This window comes from Petaurus breviceps, unplaced genomic scaffold (genome assembly GCF_028583685.1).
Source record: "Petaurus breviceps papuanus isolate PSGF00001 unplaced genomic scaffold, PetGlider_PUasm1.0 90515, whole genome shotgun sequence".
Classification (NCBI taxonomy): Eukaryota; Metazoa; Chordata; class Mammalia; order Diprotodontia; family Petauridae; genus Petaurus; species Petaurus breviceps.
In genome coordinates, this window is record NW_027187269.1 from 3,696,439 (window position 1) to 3,718,065 (window position 21,627).

The window sequence follows — 21,627 nt, forward strand, 5'->3', positions numbered from 1 at the left end:
CTGACATGTTTTCTCATTGATCATTGTAAATTTTTCTGTATTTTTAGTTTTGCTCATTTCGTTTACTTCTCTCTCTCTCTCTCTCTCTCTCTCTCTCTCTCTCTCTCTCTCTCTTTCCCTCCTTTCTTCTCTTCCTCCTCCTCCTTCCCTCTCACCCTTTCCTGGCCTCTCTTTCTCTGTAATTAATGGTTTGTCCAACCAAAGAGTTAGAGATTTGTCTGGCTGACTGAATGTCATGAGGAAACCACCACCTGCTGTTAGCTACAACTGGATTTAAATATCTGTCTCACTTATTTTCACATGCACTGCTTGCTCTTCTCCCCCCTCCTTCTAGTTGTTTGCCCCTTATAATGCTGATTCCTGAATAAAGGGTTGCAAGAGGATATGAGTAGGACAGGAGGAGGGAAATGGAAGAAGTGATGGCCATGTAGGATTTTAAGGAGCCCTTACTCTGTAATTTCAGACGATCAGGCTTTATATTATATGTAGATGAGGAGTAAGAGAAATCTTCCTATAAGGCAAGATTTTAAGGAAACCAGGAAGTCAGTATTTGGAGCACCAGATTGCATAAGGAGATGATTCGCTTCTGATTGATAGTCACTACCTATCATATCACTTAATGGTTTGAGGTGGTGGGTTCCAGGAATTATCCTGGCCCCAAGTTAATTCCACCAATTTTCTCATTTCTAGAATCTTAAGGGGATGGATGGTGAGCCAGTCATGGTGTCATATACCTACAATCCTAGTCACTGTAGGTTAAGACTGGTGGATCTCTTGATTGAGCTCAGGAATTTTGAGCTGCACTGAACCATGCCAATTGAGTATATGCACAAAGTTCAGCATCACTATGGTGAGCCCCGGAGAACCAGACATCCACTGATCAATCAATCAATCAATAAACATTTAATAACCACCTACTATGTGTCAGGCACTGTGCTAAGCACTGGGGGTGCAAAAGAAGGTAGAAAACAGTCCTTGCCCTCAAGGAATTTGCAATCTAATGAGAGAGACAACATGCAAACAAATATATACAAAGCAAGCTATATAGAGGATAAATAGAAAATAATCAAAAGAGGGAAGTCACTAGAATTAAGAGGGGTTGGGGAAATCTTCCTATAGAAAGGGGGATTTTAAGGAAGGCAGGTAAGTTAGTATTTGGAGCATCAGATTGCATATGGAGAAGGAAAAACTTTGGTTGGAAATGGGGCATATTCAAACTTCTGTGCCAATCAGTAGTGGTTTAGAGCCTACAAATAGTCTTGGTGCTTCATCTAAGAATTCAAGGAGAAAATAAATTTAAAGAAAACTTTTGAGAGAGAGCTAACTAAACAAAATCATCCTAAAGGCACCTAAGAATGAAATTGGAAGGAATACAAACAGGCAAAAATGACTATATATAAAGATAATTTGAACAAACTTTTCATTAGGAAGGAAATAGAGGACATCCCATTTGAATTTAATGTCATAGACCTGAGTAAGCCACAAAAGGAAATGAAACTGAAGATGAGAAAAGCATCTGGACTAGACAATGTCTATATAGATAAGTTACAAGTTAGTGTCAACACAATTTTGATGATGTTAGGGAAATCTCAAAGAGAGGAAGATACCAAAGGAATGGGTGGAAAATTCTATTATTATGAAATAAAGGTCGCTGAAAATACCAATAACCAATCCATAAGCCTACTACATTGTCTCTGCAAATATTTTATGACAATAATTTATATGCATATCAAGGCTCTCCTTGGTGGAAGTATAAAGAAGAAAAGAGGAAAGCAGTATCACAAATGATATTGTACATGACTGACTGAAAGACATAGAATATGAAAAGTTCTCCTCTGTTTATTGATTACTTTTTAAAAGGCATATCATTTCGTAGAGCAAAATACCACCTTAAAGGCACTTTTAAGATTCCTTGAAAAATATAACAATGGAAATAACTTTTTTCTGAGGTCCTCTGCTTGAGAAAGGTATGCTTACAAAAGGTGCTTACCAATCTGGTTTGCAAGCTAATATTCAACTAAATAAAATTAATTATTAATATAAATGATTAAATTAAAATTGTTTTGTTCAGGGCTACCAACAATCACCTTTTAATTGCAAGATTCTATGGTCTTTTCTCAGCATCATCCTTCTTGACCTACTGGCTTCATTTGACACTGTTAACTACCTTCTCATCCTAGATATTTTCTCTTCTCTGGGTTTTTGTGACAGTCTTGGTTCTCTTACCTGACTTGACAGTCTCCTTTGCTGACTCAGTATCTGCATCATGCCCTTATCTGTGATTATTTCCAAAGCAATATTGTCTTATTTCCCCTCCCCAATTCTTCTTTCTCTACAACTTCTCTCCTGGTGACTCAATCAGTTCCCATGGGTTTAATTATTATCTCTATGCATGACTAACAGATCTATAAACCTAATTGCATTTTTTTACCTTGAGATTTAATCCTACATCAATTCTTTATTTGACATTTCAAACAACCTGGAGAAAACAAATTCATTATCTTTACCTTCACATTACCCTTTCTTCTAAAGTTTCCTATTTCTATGGAAGGCACCACCATTTTTCCAGTTCACCATGGTACTATCATCAATTCTCATTCTTCTTTACCCAACATAATCAGTTGCCAAATAATGCCATTTTTACCTCCATAATATTTTAAACTATGTCTCCTAATGCTGAAATAGCTCAAATTGGGAAAGCAAGAAGGGGTTTATATTATGTTTAAACAAAGGGAGGTGGGAGATGGGCTGATCCAGGGAGGGAAGGGGGCATGTTATGGATGTAAACTGAGGTACAAGGGCGTGGAGAATTCCAGGAACGAGGACACTGAGTTCTTGGTACATTGAGACAAGCACAATGACAAAGAGAGTCCAAGGCTCAGCTCTATATAGACAACAGGATGAGCAGGATGTTTAGAAAGTCCTGAGCATCTGACTTCTGAGTCTGCAGCTTGAGCTGATCAAGGCTGGTTCTGTGGTTTCTGGCAGATACAGGCATCTCCAAATTTGGCCAGAGTTCACTCGCAAAGGATCACTGGTGTGTCAAGCAACTATGAGCTTCCGAAATCCTTCTAATTGGCTGTTCGTTGTGTAACTCCATTGTCCTGCTCCCCTGGAAGAAAAAAAGTTCTAACACATACAATAGTCATTGCAGAGCCCATGTTGACAATTTAACTTTTAAAAACCTCCACAACCTGGGTCTATCCTATCTTTCCAATAGCCATTAGCCATTATTCAACCTCCCACACCCTGCAATTCAGTCAAATTAGCCCTATACTCTCTCTGTGTCTCTCTGTTGCTGTCTTGGTCTGTCTGTCTGTCTGTCTGTCTGTCTCTCTCTCTGTCTCTCTCTCTGTCTCTCTCTGTCTCTCTCTCTCTCTCTCTCTCTCTCTCTCTCTCTCTCTCTCTCTATATATATATATATATATATATATATATATATATATATATATATATACACACACACATGTACACACACACACACACACACATATATATGTCTGTGTGTCTCTGTATCTATCTCTCTGTCTCTCCTTCCCTCCTCCCCCTGAATAGGACACTTAACCTTTCAAAGTCATGCTTTCCATCTGGTCATTTCACATGCCTGGAATTAATTTCCTACTTCTCATAATTTTAAAATGCATATATCTTCCACATGAAAACATTTCTGATTACTCTAAAGACTATTTGTATTTATTCACTTTAGATTTATGATGTGTATATATATATATATATAGCTTATCAATTAATAAACATTTATTACTCCAGGCACTGTGCTAAGCACTGGGTATACAAGAGGAGACCAAAGACAGAGAGAGGAGGAGGCAGAGCATTCCAGACATGTGGGTGTGGGTCAGCCAAAGACAATGCCCAGAGTCAAGAGTGTTTTGTTTGTGGAACAATCGAAAGGTCAGTGTCATTGGATCAAAAAGAATGGTGAGGAGTAAATAAAAGAATACTGGAAAAGTAGGAGGGGACTAAATTATGAAGGGCTTTGAATGCCAAACAGCATTTTGTATTTAATACTGGAGACAATAGGGAGTCACTGGTGTTTATTGAGTGTGTATGTGTGGGGAGGGTGCGTCATGTTTAGACTTGAGAGAAATGATTATTTCTTTCACATATTAATAACCAATTATTGAATTAGGACTAAAGGGTTTTCAACTTCCTCATCTAGAATCAACCATTGTGGGAAATCTTGGGCAAGACTTGCCCAGTCAGGAAGGCTAAGATCAGAGAGTAAAGAATTTCTAACTTTAGGTGAATTGGTGGATTTCTGCTCATTGTGTTTACTTGGGACAGGTCTGGGAAAATGTGGACTCTCCTTTTTGTCAAACTGGTGATCTGGATATTGATGTTTCTTTGACCAAGATTTGGGTGTTCAGTGTCACAAGAATAAGCCCACTTCTCATTCTCTCATTACTTGTTAACCAATCAGAGTTGATTTCCACCCTCAGGTGCACCCCCTTTTCAAAAGACTATAAATATCAAAGTTCAACAGGCTCTGCCTCTTTGCTCACTGAGGGGAACAACCTAATTTTTTTTTTTACTGTTTCTAGATGTTGTTAATAACATTGGTTATAATTTACCCAGAAACTCTGTCTCCAGAAATTTTCAATTGTCACAAAGTTGTACTGTAGGGAAATCACTTTGGTGTATTTGTTGCCTTCCTCATTAGAATGTAAGCTCTGTACAATTAGAGATTTGTTCATTCTTTTTATTCGTATACCCCAGAACCTAGAACAGTAATTGTCATATAGTAAAAGCTTGTTGATTGATTGATTGCCTCTCTCATAAAGAACATCCAGTAAAGAGTCCAAATTACTGAAGCAGGATTCCCTAGATGGTGAGGTCCTTCAGATACTCCTGTTCTCAGATGACATTGTATTGACTGCTTCAATCTCAGGAATCCTATAGCTTCTTAAATGAGTTCCATAACCTCTCAAATGAATTTGGTCAAATCCACATAGGAAAAATCAAGTAGATGAAAACTGTTCGTTGTTCAGACTATGATATGCCATACCATCATTACACATACCTGAGATGGACACTGAAAAAGGACAATGAGTTGAGTTTAGAATTGATTTTAATGACTTCAAGCTTCTCCTTAAAGGAAATGCCTATCTTTTTGACAAGTAACAAAATATTCTTTTGGTGATGCTATGTGGCTAAAAGAACAAGAATATCATAGTCTCTGAAGCATGGAAGTTTTGGATCATGCAAAGGGGAATAGAGAACTTCAAAATGGATATGAGCAGACTACAACATTTTACAAAGAATTAGGCAGAACTGGTATCAAATACATGTGTTACCAGAAACAAAGCAAAACAAATATAACTATGACTTGATCACATAGTAAGAAAAAAAAAAAGGTAACTGATGGACAATCCATCCGTTTCACTGGTATTCACACAATGCCAACATTCAGAATAACAGTATGTTCTTAAACCTCTAGGAAATAATATACTTACCCACAAAGTGATTGGTGAATAGCTCTTTGCTGGAGACTCTATTTTTGAAGTCTCTTTTTGCTACAAAATTTGTAGTGTTTCAAAATTACTATCGTACTTTTGTAACTTTAAATTTAGCTTTAAGCTAGTGGTCAAGGAGAGAAGATTCAAATAACAGTGTTTTCCTTTTTAAAACATTCAGAAAAATTGGAGGTTTGGTGATGAATTGGTTTGGTGATGGTGACAAAGTACATTTTTTTTTTGGTGCAACATGGACAAGAATCACACTTGAATGGATAATGATCAGTATCATTAAAGGGAATATCCATATTGATATGATCATGTATCCACTGGACTGTTAGAATATATTTCATTATTCTACTGTTTCTGTGAATCATTCTTGAAGCTGAACGTTCACTTGTTTCAAGATTTTGTGATAGTTATAGTAATTTCACTCCCATCAGGAATTTTTTTTTGTAGATTTCTATCACTCCATAGTGTTTATCATCATATTGTATAAATTCCTTATTTCTTTGATGCTTTTTCTTTTGTTGTTTCTCCTGGTATTTCTGGTGGGCTTTTGTTTTGTTTTTGCTGTGGGGGGAGGATGAAAAGGAATAGGTGAAAGGGAAAGATTTTTTTTTCCATCCCATATTTTTCATTTACTCTTTTCAGACCATTTATTCCTAATTAGGGATCCTATGATCATAAATTTTCATCTCTATCATGTTTAGAGATGGAAGGGACTTTGGAGTTGGCAGTTTTTCAGATGAGATCTCATTTTTCAAAGGAGGAAATTGAGGCCCAGAAATTTACATAACTCATACAAGTTGATGAGAGAACTGAAAGTAGCTATGCTATCTCCAGGCACCTTGCCAGGAGTCCCCTTTTTTTCCTTCGAGTTGTGTTTTTTCTTTAGTTCTGAGTTAGTGTGGGGCTTATAACCAAACTGTCTTCTTTATGGAAGATTCTTCCCTCATATTCAGTGTTTGCACTGACTCTGCAATACTGGAGAGTATTCTGCAATACTGGGCTATTCCCCACCCAGACCACTAAGACTGGGTTCCTTATCCTTCATTCCTTGAGGCATAGGGGGCAACCCAGAAGCTGAGTCCAAGAAGCATCAACAGGGATGCAGAACTTGGGTTATAGGGAGCAAGTTGTGCTTATAGGATCAGCGACCTACTGATTAGTCTTCAGTGGATTTTATGTAAGAAATACTGTGTGAGGGGTGGCCAGGTGGCTCAGCAGGTAAGAGCACCGGCTCCAGTGTCGGGATGACCTGAGGATCAAATCCAGGCTCAGATACTTAGCACCACACCCAGAAATAACTGGCCGTGTAACCTTGAGCAAGTTACTTAACCCCAATTGCTTAAAAAATAAAATAAAAATAAAAGAAATACTGTGTGAGGGGTGGCTAGTGGTGCAGTGAGTAAAAGTGCTGGCCCCGGAGTCAGGAGGACCCGAGTTTGGTTCCAGCCTCAGACACTTAACACACACACACACAAAACACCTAGTCATGTAACCTTGGGCAAGTTACTTAACCCTAACTGTCCTCCAAAAAGGCAAAAAAAAAAAAATACTGTGTGAGAATAATGACTAAGAATAATAGCTAGCATTTATATAGTAACTGCCATGTGCCAAGTGCTATGCTAAGAACTTTGCAAATATTATCCCATTTGATCCTCATACAACATTGGCAGGTAGGTGCTGTTATCTCCATTTTGAAATTGAGAAAACTGAGACAAACACAGGTTAAGTGACTTTCCTGGGGTCACACAGCTAAGTGTCTGAGGTCAAATTTGAACTCAGGTCTTCCTGACTCTAGGCCCTGTGTTCTGTTCTCTGCTTATCTACGTTTCCTTATTTTTCTTTTTTGTTTAACTGTTTATTTTACTTTGTTTGGTTCACTTCTTACCGTTTTGAGGTGGTAAGAGTAGAAACTGAGCTTAGACCCAACCTCTCACTACACTATCTTGGTAGAATTAATTCCTCATGTTATTCTCTCCTCTCTTGGTCTTCCGGACACTGTTGTCACTTGGCTATCTCGCTAGCTTTCAGGCAGCTCCCAGTCAACTTCTGTGTTCCCCCTTGCTCCTCAGTGTGAATGCCCCCTAAAGTTTTGTCCTTATTCTTTTCTCTATATAATCTCATCCATAGAGATCACATCCACTACTATAATTTGAACAGTCAACCTTGTGGATCCAATAGTCAATTTTATGGACCTACCCTTACAAATAATGCCCAGATCTATGTGAGCATTCCCAATCTCTCCTGTGCCCCAGCCCTCCATTTCCAATACTGAATATCTCTATCCGGATGTTCTGTTGGCATTTCAAACTCAACATGTTAAAAATTGAATTTATCTTCTACCCTAAACCCTAAATCATACTATTTTCATTATCTTCCCCACAAACCCTTCCACTCAAATCTACTTTGTAGATCTTCAAGTTGCAACAGAAAATTCGTCACCATTTCCCAAGCTGCTTTTGAGCCTCTGAACTAAGGCTGGTTCTCAGATAACAGTATCTAAGCCCCTCTTAACTTCTTACGATTTGCTGGAGCTTTCACTTCCCAACATTTACTCCCCTTCAAGACCCCAGGGTCACTTCCACATCATGATGTTTATCAGTATAAGACTTCTGTGGAATTCTTTGCACATGTTTAATAATTATTTAAGTCAAATCATAGTAATATTATTGGATTTCTGACCTGGAACAGCATTTGGAGATAATCTCAAGTTCATGAACTATTTCCTAATTTTACAGAAGAGGAAATGAAAGCTCAGGGCAGTGAATTGCCCAAGGTCACATCACACACCACTGCCATAGCTAGGACATGTCCTGATTCCCAGCACAAAGCTTTACTACTACCACTTGCCTAATAATGCCTTCATTCAAATATCTATTAAGCAGATTGGATGTTGTTGTATGATTAAGACTACTGATTTTTAAAATTTATGTATATTTAACAATTATTTGTCTTCTACTTTCTAAGGGAGATGGACTTGTTGGAAAAGGCATACCACACAGCAAAAATAAAAACAAGTATTGGTAGAGATGGAGAAGTAAAGAGCTGTAAATGACCTGGTATCTGCATTACTATGGAACTTTCTATTCCATTCCTGTGGATGTCCAATTGAGTTCATGTAACAGTTACTTCAGATCTTCATTCAAAAGATTAAAAGAAAAGAAATGGATATGTCTCACTCAGTTCGTGTTCAGAGTGGATGCTGAAGGGAAGAGGAGAAGACATTTGCCCGCTGCTCTCTCTCTTGAATTGAAGGTGAATTCATTCTACTGGCATAAGCACATACTGGCAAAGGAAAAGCTTCTGAGTGTAGTTCCAAGTCAAGACTGGAATGTTCAGGGGCGGCCAGGTGGCCCAGCGAGTAACAGTACTGGCTCCAGTGTCAAAATGACCCAGGGATCAAATCTGGGCTCAGATACTTAGCACCACACCCAGAAATAACTGGCCGTGTAACCTTGAGCAAGTTACTTAACCCTGATTGCTTAAAAAAAAAAAAAGACTGGAATGTTCAGCAGGCAAGAAAGCAAAGGATGTAGAAAAGTCAAGCAGATAAATGTTTTAGAATCAAAGGATTGAAGCTGAATCACTCTTAAAAATTTAAGGAAGTTAAGGAACAATGAGTCACCCAGATAGTAGCAAAGTAAAGACTAAGGTTCAGGTCCTTCAACATACAGTTCAGGGCTCTATACACCACACGATAAACTAATTTATTTGTTCGGCTATTATTTATCTTAGAAGCAAAATCAGGATTAATCTAAAAAGAATACGGACAGAAATACTTCTGTTGTAAAGACAGGCTATTGAATTTTGAAAAGTCCTTCATAAATGGAAATAACTTAGAAATTTATTGTAATTAAGATTTTTTAAACAGATTGATCAGATAATCCATTTATGTATGTCTTGGAACTTTTCTGGGAAGATACGTTTTGAAGGAAACAAATGAGCACGTGTCCCACATGGTAAATTAAATTAAGCCAGTAATCTAAGACTGCCATCTAGTGATGCCCCAAGATAGTTACACTTGCTCAGAATATCCAAGTATTTCTAGGGTTATCAGAGGATCATAGATTTGAACCAGGGAACCTGGACAATCTCTCAATTTTATAAATTAGGAAACTGAAGGTCAGAAACATCAAATAAGATATCAATATCACACTGACTATTCTGAGAGAAACATAATTCAGAAGCAAGTGTTCAACTTAAAAATCCATAGATTTTTCACTATATCATGCAAGAGACAATGATGCATGGCAGCTAGGTGGCGCAGTGAGTAAGAGTGCAGGCCCCGGCGTCAGAAGGACCTGGGATTGGTTCTGGCCTCAGATACTTAACACCCACACAAAATAACTGGCTGTGTAACCTTGGTCAAGTTACTTAACTCCAATTGTTTAAAAAAAAAAAAGATGATGCATCACACTCTAAATTCTCCAGTTTTATATGCAGTCTCCTCAAATCATCTGCAAACAACTTGTGTATAAGAATCATGTGTTTTTATTCTTTTATACTTTCTCACAATGCCAGATGGAAGGTACTCAAATGTTAGTAATATATTAATGAAACCAATTGAGCACAAAAGCATTTCAACAAGAACAGGATGAAATTTAACAAATGAACAAAATTTGATCTCACTAGTTCAGAACATAAAATGATACAATCTGGTACATTGGAAAAAGTGCTGGGTTTGGAACCATAAGACCTAGCTTTGAATCCTGGCTCTTGCCCTCTGTCTAACCTTGGCCAAGTAACTGTACCTACAGGTCTCAGTTTCTTCAACTGTAACATGAAAAGATAGCATTAGATAGCCTGATTCATATCACACACAGGCACTGACAAATTTTATCTGTGAAAGCAACATTACTTTAATAGATGGAATAGCATTTTACCTAATATATTGTGAAAGTCTCAAAGCCAATGTGTGCTGTTCTCAATCTATTTTTAAGAATGTTTATTAATTAAATGGGGGTAAGGGATTAATTTCATTGTCATAAAGAAAAAATGTAGCTAGTATCAAACTGAATTTGTTGGAGAAATTCCCAATCAGGCAAAAATTTTATTTTAAAAAATTTAACACCTAATACCTTGTAAGTAAAAACTATTTTTCTTTTCTTTCACAATTCTGTAGACTGTTACATCTTCTTGAACAATTCCAGGAATATTGAAGGGTCAAAAGATTTTAACTACTCTTCCCTAAAAGCAAGTTGAGAAAACCTTGGCATAAAGATTTAAAAATGGAAGGGGCAGAGGTACAACTATTCTGAAGTCAAACAACCAACATACTCTCAAGATTTTTTTTTTTGCTTTTTTTTTTTTTTTGGAAGGCAACTGGGTTTAAGTAACTTGCCCAAGGTCACACGGCTAGGTTTTTTGTTTGTGTGTGTTAAGTGTCTGAGGCCGGATCCAAACTCAGGTCCTCCTGACTCCAGGGCCAGCACTCTTCTCATTGCACCACCTAACTGCCCCCAACATACTCTTTAATCAATAACTAATGTCCCCATAAGAAAAAAAGGTGTCTGAAATGATACTGTAGCTACAATATTTTCACTAACCATTTTAGAACAATCTCATGTTCAAATGGAATCCTTTAAAAGTAAAGTAAAATCCTCTAGAGTCCTTAGAATAAGATGACTTTCATCTAAAAGGTATATTTAACACCTTCATGATACGGATATCTATTCTATCAATCTAAAGAAAGGAAAACCAAAAGTGAAAATAGGGTAACGAACCCTAACTAGGGTTAGGGCCAATGTAGCTGCTAGAGGAGCAAGTTGCTAGTGTGTCCAGTAGCTTCTCCAGCCATACTATAGCCAGAAAAGTAGGATCCAAGAACAGAAGCAATGGGCCTCCTCAATTTCCAGTAAAGTCAACACAAGGAATATGGTATATTAAACAAGAATGGCACAAAAAAGGAAGGCATTGCAGGACATAGGATTCTTCTACCTTTGATACCACCTGGTCCCCCAAAGCAGCAAAATTGCAATAAAAGTCTTCTATTGGTCTAAAAACAAAGGCAATATTTTATTCAAGTAACTGAAAATGTTTTTCCAAAAATATAAACCAAAAGCTTTGATTTATGTGTTTTTCCATCCATTTGTTTTCCCCCTAAGAGCAATTATGAAATAAAATCCACAGACATTTATTTTTCCTCATAAGAATAAACTTAGTTCCATGGCAAGAAAATAAACCTCAACTTCACATTTTGTTGCTGAATCAAGTTATGTACACTTTTATGAAATGTTCTATACCTAATACAGCTGCTCTTATCCCATTTTAGAAGAAAAAATATGCAGTTCTAAGCATTAGATGCTGATGTAGTTTCTTAAGTCATCTAGAAGCAATATTTATAAGAAATATTGGAGAGATTCATACTGCAGTAATTGGGCAACTCAGACAAAAAAGTGATCCATTTCTACCAAAGAATCCAGCTGTCTCGGTCTCTTTTTGGTCTAAAAAGAAAAGCCATGTTATTTCCATTAGTTTTTCATCTGGGATTGACATAGTAAAATGAAAGTATAAACATCTCTATAGAGAGAATTTTTTTACATTTTCATCAAAAATTTTTACTTTTAGTAAATTGCCCGGGGATTCTTGGTGCTGTAGTAGGCCTCACAAGCAGCTACATAAGCAGATTCAGGGAAGAAATCATCATGGTATTCAGCTAAGAACCTAAAACAAAAGGAGGAAATTGAAAGAAACTTTAGTTTTAATATCTTTACTTCAACTTTATGAATGAGATTTTTATATTTAATCTTACAAGATCTTCCAAACAGAAACTAAAGTCTAATAAGGAGGGAAAACAACCCAAAAGTCTTAATCAAAATTTCAGAAATAGATTTCCCTCCAGGTTCCCTGGGGGAAAAAAAAAAACACCACCCCTCAAGGTTATATTATCAAATACATTCCTAGAGGCTAAATATAGTTGAGCAAAAACATTTAAGACCTCACCTGTTCTACAATCTATTTTTTGTTTGTTTGTTCTTTTTGCTTTTGGGAGGGCAACTGGGGTTAAATGACTTGCCCAAGGTAACACAGCTAGTTTTTATGTTTAAGTGTCTGAGGCCGGTTTTGAACTCAGATCCTCCTGACTCCAGGGCTGGTGCTCTATTCACTGTGCCACCTAGCTGCCCCTCTACAATCTATTTTTGGAGTAAGTGCAATAATTTTGATTCCAATACCCTTGTCCTAAAGGCAGTGAGAGATGGCATAACTGACAGAATGATGGAATGGGAGTCAAAGAGACATGAACTTGAAACATGCTTCAATCAATAATTTATTGTGTGATTTGGGGCAAGTCCCTTAAACCCTCTCAATCTCAGTTTCCTCATTTGTAAAATGGTGATAACAATAGCACCCATTTCACTGGGTTGTAAAGATTAAATGAAAGATAATTTTTCAATTGCTTGCTAGCTGTTATTATTTCACTGTGAGAACTGTCAGGTGAATTTGTTTCAATTAAACTTTTTTAAAGTAGCCAAGTGTACAAAATAAAAATTCAGAACCTAAACAATTCAAAGTGCTTGGGAGATTGGCAGAGAATGTTGAACCTCAGTTACTATTTCTTCATTCTCTTGAGTTTTTTTTTTTTTAGGATGAGTCTTGGGTGACAATGACTGTAGTCTCATCACTCTTCTATGCACATTTCCCTAGGTGGCATTATGGATAGAGTGCTGGACCCGGCTCAGGAAGACATGAATGTAAATTTGGTTTTTGACACTTCCTAGCTATATAACGGTGGGTAAGTCACTTAACCTCTACCTCAGTTTCCTCATCTGTAAAGTGGGAATAAGAACACCTACCTTCTAGGATTGTTGTGGAGGTATTTGGAAAGCACTTTGTAAATTTCAAAGTGCTATGTAAATCCTAGTTATTATATTATGATTACAACCAAATAAAAAATAAACTCCTAATTCATATAAAAAGTTCTCCAAAATCTTGGTCCAACCTACCTTTCCAGCTATATTTCATACTACTCCCCACTTTACAGATTTCTTCCATCAAGATGAACTATTCTTTGTCCCCTTTTCTCATTCTACTCCTTCCCACCTTTATGCCCTTGTATCTCTGCTTGGGAATCCCTTCATTGCTTCAAAACCCAACTTAAGTATCACCTCCACTATGAAGCCTTCTCTAACTCTCCCCACCCAAGATGAAAGTGATCCTTTCCTCCTCTCAGTTTTCTCATAGTGGTTGACATGAAATTCATCTTTGCACATAAATTTCATTTATACTAAATTCAACAAATATTAAGCCTAATTTGTATGAGGGAATAAACTAGATGGGGGGAGGGAGGAAGGTAGAATTAAACAGACCCTGCCCTCATGGAACTTACATTCACTAGGAATATACAACTTATAAATAAGCAAATACAATGTATAAACAAAATACTACAAAATAATTTCAAGAGGGACACAGTGCATTAACATGTGAGAAGGATTAAGAAAGGTCTCATTTAGGAAGTAGAACCTGAGGTATGTCTTGAAGGAAGCTAAAGCGTCTAAGAAGCAGAGGAAAGGAGGAAGAGAGAGATCTCTCGAGCAAAAAGAAAGTGTCAGAGTATGGGGTGTCAGGTATGAGAAACAACTAGCTTGCCAGGCTGTCTGAAATGGAGAGTACATGAAGGTGAATAATACGAAATAAAACTGGGCAGGTAGATAAGTCAGATTGAAGAACCTACAACTATCCTAAGGATTCTGTATTTTGTCCCAGAAGCAAAAGGAACAAATGAATATTATTGCATCAGAAGGTGGCATGGTCATCCGATCTGTGTTCTAGGAATATCAATCTGGCAACTATGTGGAAGACATATTACAAAGGGAGGAGAATGGAGGCAAAAAAACAAAAACAAAAAACATAATTAGCAAACAGTCCAAGTGGAAATCAATGAGGTCCTGAACTAAAGTAGGGGTTGTATGAGTGTGGAGAAAGGGACAGATAGGAGGGATTTTTGTGACAATAAAATAAAAAGAAGTGGTAACTGCCTGGGTTGAAGAAGAGGAAAGACTCAAGGATGATTCCAAGTTTTTGAACCTGGGTGATCTGAAGGATAGTGAAGACATGGAAAAATTTAGAGGAAAATGGGAGAGAAAAATAAATTTCATTTCAAAATATTTTCAATTTTATATTTTCATAGTTACTGCATTAGATTCATATCCTATACAGTCTACCAAAGCTCTATCCCTATGCAAAAAGTAAAATTTACCCCTCAAGTTCAAATCTAAAAGCCACATATTGTTGGCAAGGCCTCTTGTTATAGAGGGCCTTCCAAGTATACTAAATATATTGATTTAGAAATGGGATGAATAAACCAACTACAAGATAACTAGTTACAACTCAAAGTCTAGGGGATAACTGTGCTGATTAATACTCTACCTGAATGGATATCTCAATCAACAAGCATGTATTAAGCATCTACTATTAAATACCCAGGCATGGTAATAGGAGCTGAGTACATAAATACAAAGAATGAGACAGTTTTAATTCCCAATAAACATTTGCTTAAAAAAATTATTTAAAGTAATGTATTCAAAGATGTTCTAAAATGCACACATTTTACATAGAAAAAGCAAGGTACCTCAGAAAGAGTTCAAAGTGCTTAACTAAAGCCTTAAGGTTCTTATCAGAAAAGCACATCTTCCCAAGGATCTCTGGAAGTTTTACTGTAAATAAAGAAACATTCCACATCAATAAACCAAGCAAAAGCAGTGTGATAAATATCTATCCTTATACCACCTTTAGTCTTCTCATTTTGAAGTTTGGTTTTCTACTCCTTCCATTTGTGATGAAACTTGCATTTTTTTTAAATGAAGTCTTAGCTAGCAAAGGTTTCTAAAAATAGGTAATGGGTATTTAAAAATCTACTTTCATTACAGATAGCAATTTCAAAATAAACCTAATGCTTTAAATAGAACTCCAAATTGGGGCACTTTAAAAGAAAAAAAAAACAGAACCTCTTACCAAACATTCGCAACAAATGCTGTGACCCATAAATATATGAAGGAGGAGGAGGTTGATCACTTTGGGGGTAATTCTCTGGCATAAGTTTCCAAGACAGCATCTGAAAGTAATAATTTAATAGGTTCATGGTTAGTTTATAAAAACATGAAAAACTTTAAAATTTAGAAACCTGTAAATCTGATTTGTGAAAATGCACAGTAATAAGCAAAGACATTTAAATTCTGCCATACATAATAAAGATATACTTTTTTCAAACCAAATTTCCCCTATATTTTATAGGACCACAAGAGATTTGTTTTTATTGATACATTTTAATACAGCATGTTTCCTCAACTATCACTTGACAAAAGTACATTTCTAAAACAGCTATTTCCCCTATATTTTATAGGACCACAAGAGATTTGTTTTTATTGATACATTTTAATACAGCATGTTTCCTCAACTATCACTTGACAAAAGTACATTTCTAAAACAGCTAAACAAAACTTCCTAAGAGAGTAAGTACAGGTTAGAATACACATCACTTTTCACTTTGGGGAGTTTTCCATTTCTTAACAGAAAGGATTCATGCTAATGCTTTAATCATTTGATATCTATATTAACCACCTTTTTTGACCTAAATTTCATTGCCCTTTAGCACTGTCCTCATTTACAATGCTATAGTCATTATGTAATTGTTCTTTTGGCTAACCAAAAATCATTGAATCATTTTATACAAATGTTTACACATGTCTCTGAATTACTTATATTCAGTCAATGAACAAATATTTAAGTATTTAATATGTACCAGGCACTGTACTAGGAGCTACAAATACTCTTAAGGTGCTTAGATTTTATACTACATTCATGTACCATTTGCTCAACCATTCTTCAATTACTAGACATACTTCCCTCCATTTGCTATCATGAATGCTATTGCTATAAATATTCTCATGAGATCATTAACCTTCTTTGGAGAATAAAACCAGCAATGGATCAATGGGTCAAACAGGGTGAACACTTTAGTAACTCTTTTTATATAAATCCAAATTGTTCTACAAAATGAGTGGTTTGGGGGTTGAGCCAAGATGACTGGGTAGAAGCACAACCTCCCCGAGGCTCCGGCTTCTACCTTCCCCAATCCATGTAAAAAGGGGACTCTAAACAAACTTTGGAGCTGCAGAACCCACAAAATGACACAGAGAAGCTAACCTCCCATTGAGGATAGCCTGGCAGGCCAGCAGAAATCCAGCACAGCGCCCTGGGAGCCAAGCCCAGCACCGAGGCTTTAGCCCCAGGGCGGGCCTCACCAGCCACTGGCCAGAGGGACTCCAAATCAGCAGCAGCTGTGGCCGTTTCCAGAATTATCAACACATAGAAGCAAAGGACAAAGTGAGAGGTCAGTGCAGTCTGGACTTTGAGACCCAGTAAGTGGGAGTGCATGGCTTTTGCCCCCTGGGGCGAGAAACCACTGAGACACCGGCACAGCCAGCCAGCGCCAAGCATCAGTCTGAGGGGTAATCGCTCTTGCTTTGACCTTCTTGGATCTGGATTGCAGTCTAGGGTGGAGGTCCTTGGGTGTGTGTCCAGCTTGCCAGAGCATGTGGAGACCTCAGAGAGGGCACCCATCTAATTCCAGCAGCTGAGAAAACCCTAGCATTTGGGACAAAAGCTCCCCTGTCTGGGGGCAGAGTCTTACTGTGGCAAAAAGCCCAGGGGTCAAGTGACTGAGGGGCAACATGACCAGGCAAAGGAAACAAAGCAGACAGAAGATTCCAACATTACACTCCTATTTTGGGGACAAAAAGGAGCAAAGCATGGAACAGGAGGAAAACAGTGAAGACAGAACTCCTACACCAAAAGCTTCAAAGGAAAATACGAGCTAGTTACAGGCCATAGAGGACCTTAAGAGGCAGATAAGAGAAGTGGAGGAAAAATTGGGAAGAGAAATGAGAACAATGCAAGAAAATTATGAAATGAGAGTCAACAGCCTGATTGAAGAAAATTATACCTTAAAAAACAGACTGACTCAAATGGCAAAAGAGGCTCAAAAAGGCAATGAGAAGAATGCCTTAAAAAGTCAAATTTGCCAGATGGAAAAAGAATCTCAAAAGCTCAATGAGGATAATCATTGCTTCAGAATTCGATTGGAGCAAATGGAAGCTAATGACTTTATGAGAAATCAAGATGCTGTTAAACAGATCCAAACAAATGAAAGAATAGAAGGCAATGTGAAATATCTCATGGGAGAAACCACTGACCTTGAAAATAGATCCAGGAGAGAGAATTTAAAAATTATTGGAGTACCTGAAAGCCATGATCAAAGTAAGAACCTAGAAATCATCCTCCTGGAAGTTCTCAAAGAAAACTTCCCTGATGTTTTAGTACCAGAGGGCAAAAGAGGGGTTGAAAGAATCCACCGAGCACCTCCTGAAAAAGATCCCAAAAAGAAAACTCCTAGGAATATTATAGCCAGGTTCCAGAATTCCCAGATCAAGGAGAGAATATTACAAGCAGCCAGGAAGAAACAATTTGAATAATGTGGAAACACAATCAGGATAACCCAGGATCTGGCAGCTGCTACACTGAGGGATCGAAGGGCTTGGAATATGATATTCCAGAGGGCAAAGGAGCTGGGATTAAAACCAAGAGTCACCTACCCAGCAAAACTGAGTATCATGTTTCAGGGGAAAATATGATCATTCAGTGGAACAGAGGACTTATAAGTATTCTTGCTGAAAAAACCAGAGTTGAATAGAAAATTTGACATTCAGATACAAGAAGCAAGAGAAGCATGAGAAGGTAAACAGGGAAAAGAAATCATAAGGAACTTATCAAAGTTGAACTATTAACATTCCTACATGGAAAAACAATAATTGTAACTTATGAAACTTTTCTCAATAGTTGAAGGGAATAGAAATATATATATGTGTATGAGGGTATATGGGCATATGAATACATATGTGAATGTGTGTATATGTTTCCAGGTATACATAGATAGAGGGCACAGGACCAATTTAACAGGAAGGGATGATACTTAAAAGGTGAAATTAAGAGGTAAGAGAGGAATATAATGACAGGAGATGGGGAGAGACAGAATGGGGTAAACTATCTCATATAGAAGAGGCAAGGGAAAATGGTTACAATGGAGGGGAAGAATAGGAAGGCAAAAGGGAGTGGGTCAAACTTATTCCCATTGAATTTGGCTCAGGGAGGGAAAGACATACACACTAAATAGGGTATCTCACACTACAGTAAAGTAGGGGGGAAGGGGATGAGAGGGGGGATGATGGAAGTAAGGGCAGGCTAGGGGGGAGGGAAGTTGGAAGCACCCACTTTTGAAAAGGGATGGGATCAAAGTAGAGAATAGAACAAGTGGGAGGTGGGATAGGAGGGAGGGAAATATGGTCAGCCTTTTACAATATATCTACTATGTTATTGTTTTGCATTAGCCACACATGTACAACCTATACTGAACTGCTTATCTTCCCAGTGAGGGTGGGTGACAAGGAAGGAAGGGAATGAATCTGGAATTCAAAGTTTTAAAATCAAATTTTCAAATATGTGTGTGTATGAGTGCATATATATATGCATATGTATATACTATTATTAATACTATTTTACATGTAATTGGGAAATAAGATATAAAGGCACTGAGGCATAGAGAGCCACTGGAAAAGTCGAAAGGGGTATGGGAGAAAATATGGGAGAGAACAGATTGGAGGAGGGGATATCCTGTGGGAATGCTATTTTGGGTTGGTGGGTAGGGAAAAAACGGGAAGAAAAATTGTAACTCAAAATCTGGCAGAAACAAATGATGTAAATCAGAAGTTAATAAAGAATTTAAAATTTTTTTAAAAAGAGGATTTATTTACAGCTCCAAAGGAAAAGAATTAATGTATATGTCTTCCCCAAGTCCCTCTAACTTTGTCTTGTTTATTTTTGACAAGTGAGGGATGTGAGGTGATACAATATACTTGTTTTAATTTGTACTTTATTAATTATTAATAGTTTTAAATATTTTTTCAGTTAGAGCACAGACTTAGAACTGGAAGAGAAGTCATAATCTATCACTGAGGGCCATGGAGAAATGACTTGCCCAAGGTAACAAAGACAAAAAAAAAAGTCAGAATTCAAACCCAGGTCTTCTGACTTGAAATCCAAATGTTTATAGTTTATGTACCTTATTTTGAAAAAGTCATATCCTTTGGCCACTTGCCTGCTGTGGAATGGCTTTTAAATTTTACAGATTTGTGTCAATTCCTTGGGAATTTGAAGACCTTACCTGCTTTGAAAGTATACTCTGCCCCTATACTCTGAAAGTATATAGGCTGAATGTAATCACATGGAGCCTGTGGTGGGAGTTTTCTGAAGGGTGAAGCCTAGCCCACAGGAAGCTGCGAGTCAGAGCTAAAGGATGCTCAAGCAAGAAGATAGAGAGGTTTGTGAGTAAATATTGATCTTATATTGGTTTGTGGGAAGGCTAAAGGATGGCATTGCTCTCTGTGTTGTTATGGCTTGTTAACTTCATTACTACTGTGATGGAATCGGCTTACTGGTTTTGGGATTTGGTTTTCTGGTATCTAAATAAATGCTTTGCTTCTGTCCTCTATATGGAGAGTTTGTTATATTTTGCAATCGAGTGCCATGTGGGAATTATAGTCACGGTCTTTATCATGATTGTGGGTGCTATAAATATCACACTGGAGCTACATCCCTTCAAGAGATAGCATGGTTCCATGGAAAGAAAGATTGCTGGCTTTGGAATCACAAGACTGGAATTTAAATCCTAGCACAACCACTTATTGTGTAACCTTGAGCAACTCAGGTTCCTTATCTATAAAATAAGTATATAGGATTAGATGATACATAGAAATTTCTTACAGTTCTATGCTTTTATTAGAGATGTATAATGCATAAATTTTTTTACTTTCAATTATAGTTTCTTTATTTCCTCTATCTGCATTTTGTTTGTGCAAATTTTTTTATTATTTTTATGAAATCAAAATGGTCTACTTTTTTTTTTACATTATCTTCTATCCTATCTCTGGTTACAAATTCTTCCACAATTTATAACTGGGAAAAACATAACCTTTCATTCCCTTCTATTTTTTTAAGGTATGGGTTTTTTTAAAATTATTTAGATCATTTATACATTTTTAGATTTCGGTAGTATGTAAGAATTTGGTCTAAAGTAACAAGGTGGGGAACCTGCAGCCTTGAGGCCACATGTGACCTTCTAGGTCTTCAAATGTGGCCCTATGATTGAATCCAAACTTCACAAGAACAAATCCCCTTTTACAAATGATTTGTTCTGTAAAATTTGGACTGTCAAAAGGCTATACCCAAGGACCTAGAAGGCCAAATGGCTTCATGGTCACAGTTTTCCCACCCCTGATTCTGCATTCTATTATTATGTATAATTTTTTGAGTAAATCTCAAATAGAGAGACCTTTTGGCAGCACTTTATGATCATAGGCTTATTAAATACTGGATTGTTACATAAATTTCCTTTTAGGTGCTATTTAACCTCATCTATTCCACTGATTTTTCTATTAATTTCTCTCCAAATTTTTTTTTACTGATATAGTTAACTCCTAGCCCTCTATCTAACAATCCATGCTTCTTTTCAGCCCTGATACTCTCTTGATAGGCTTGACCTTTTATTTTTCCATATGAGTTTTGCTAATATTCTGTTTAACTTAATAAAGTATCAACCTGGAGTTTTGATTGGTATAACCCTAAATCTTTAGATTAATTTGAATAGTATGAATACTAGTATTTTAGCAGTACAATGATTTTTTTTTACTATACTAACAGCCCAAATATAAACAGTGAATTTTTTTGCATTTATAAAGTTCAGTATAAATCTCAGCAGCCTGACTCTCAATTATATAAGAAATGATTATTTTAGTGGATTTAATAGGTATGTTACTTTAAGTAAGCTATTGTCTTAATTTCATTGACACTATCATGCAATCTGTAGATTGAAAACAGATATTTTTGCTTCCTCTGTGAAATCATATTCTCTTATTTTTCTTCTATTATTGTTCTAGTATTTCTATTACTAGGTCAAATAGTGGAGACAGGTAACATCTGCTTATAATTTCTCTCAATCTCCTTATAATTTCACCCAACCTCATACTTGGGGTCTCTAATATATACACTAATGCAGGCCTGTACAACATACGGACTTGCAGGCGATACATTGTGTAGA

General features: G+C 36.9%; 1 protein-coding gene across 3 annotated transcripts in view; it reads right to left on the reverse strand.

The window, feature by feature from the left end:
* Window positions 1-11,465: 11,465 nt before the first annotated feature.
* Window positions 11,466-21,627, reverse strand: part of MSL3 (MSL complex subunit 3) — a 28,878-nt gene continuing 18,716 nt past the window's right edge. Inside the window, exons 11-14 of one of the 3 annotated variants that reach the window (XM_069062994.1) lie at window positions 15,432-15,531; window positions 15,049-15,133; window positions 12,042-12,143; window positions 11,466-11,923 (exon numbers count right to left, since the gene is read on the reverse strand). In XM_069062994.1, coding sequence (XP_068919095.1) covers window positions 12,044-12,143; window positions 15,049-15,133; window positions 15,432-15,531 — 285 coding nt within the window. In that variant the 3' untranslated portion in view covers window positions 11,466-11,923; window positions 12,042-12,043. Of the gene's footprint in view, window positions 12,144-15,048; window positions 15,134-15,431; window positions 15,532-21,627 lie in introns of all 3 variants that reach the window. The other 2 variants (XM_069062995.1, XM_069062996.1) reach the window with 2 other exon arrangements.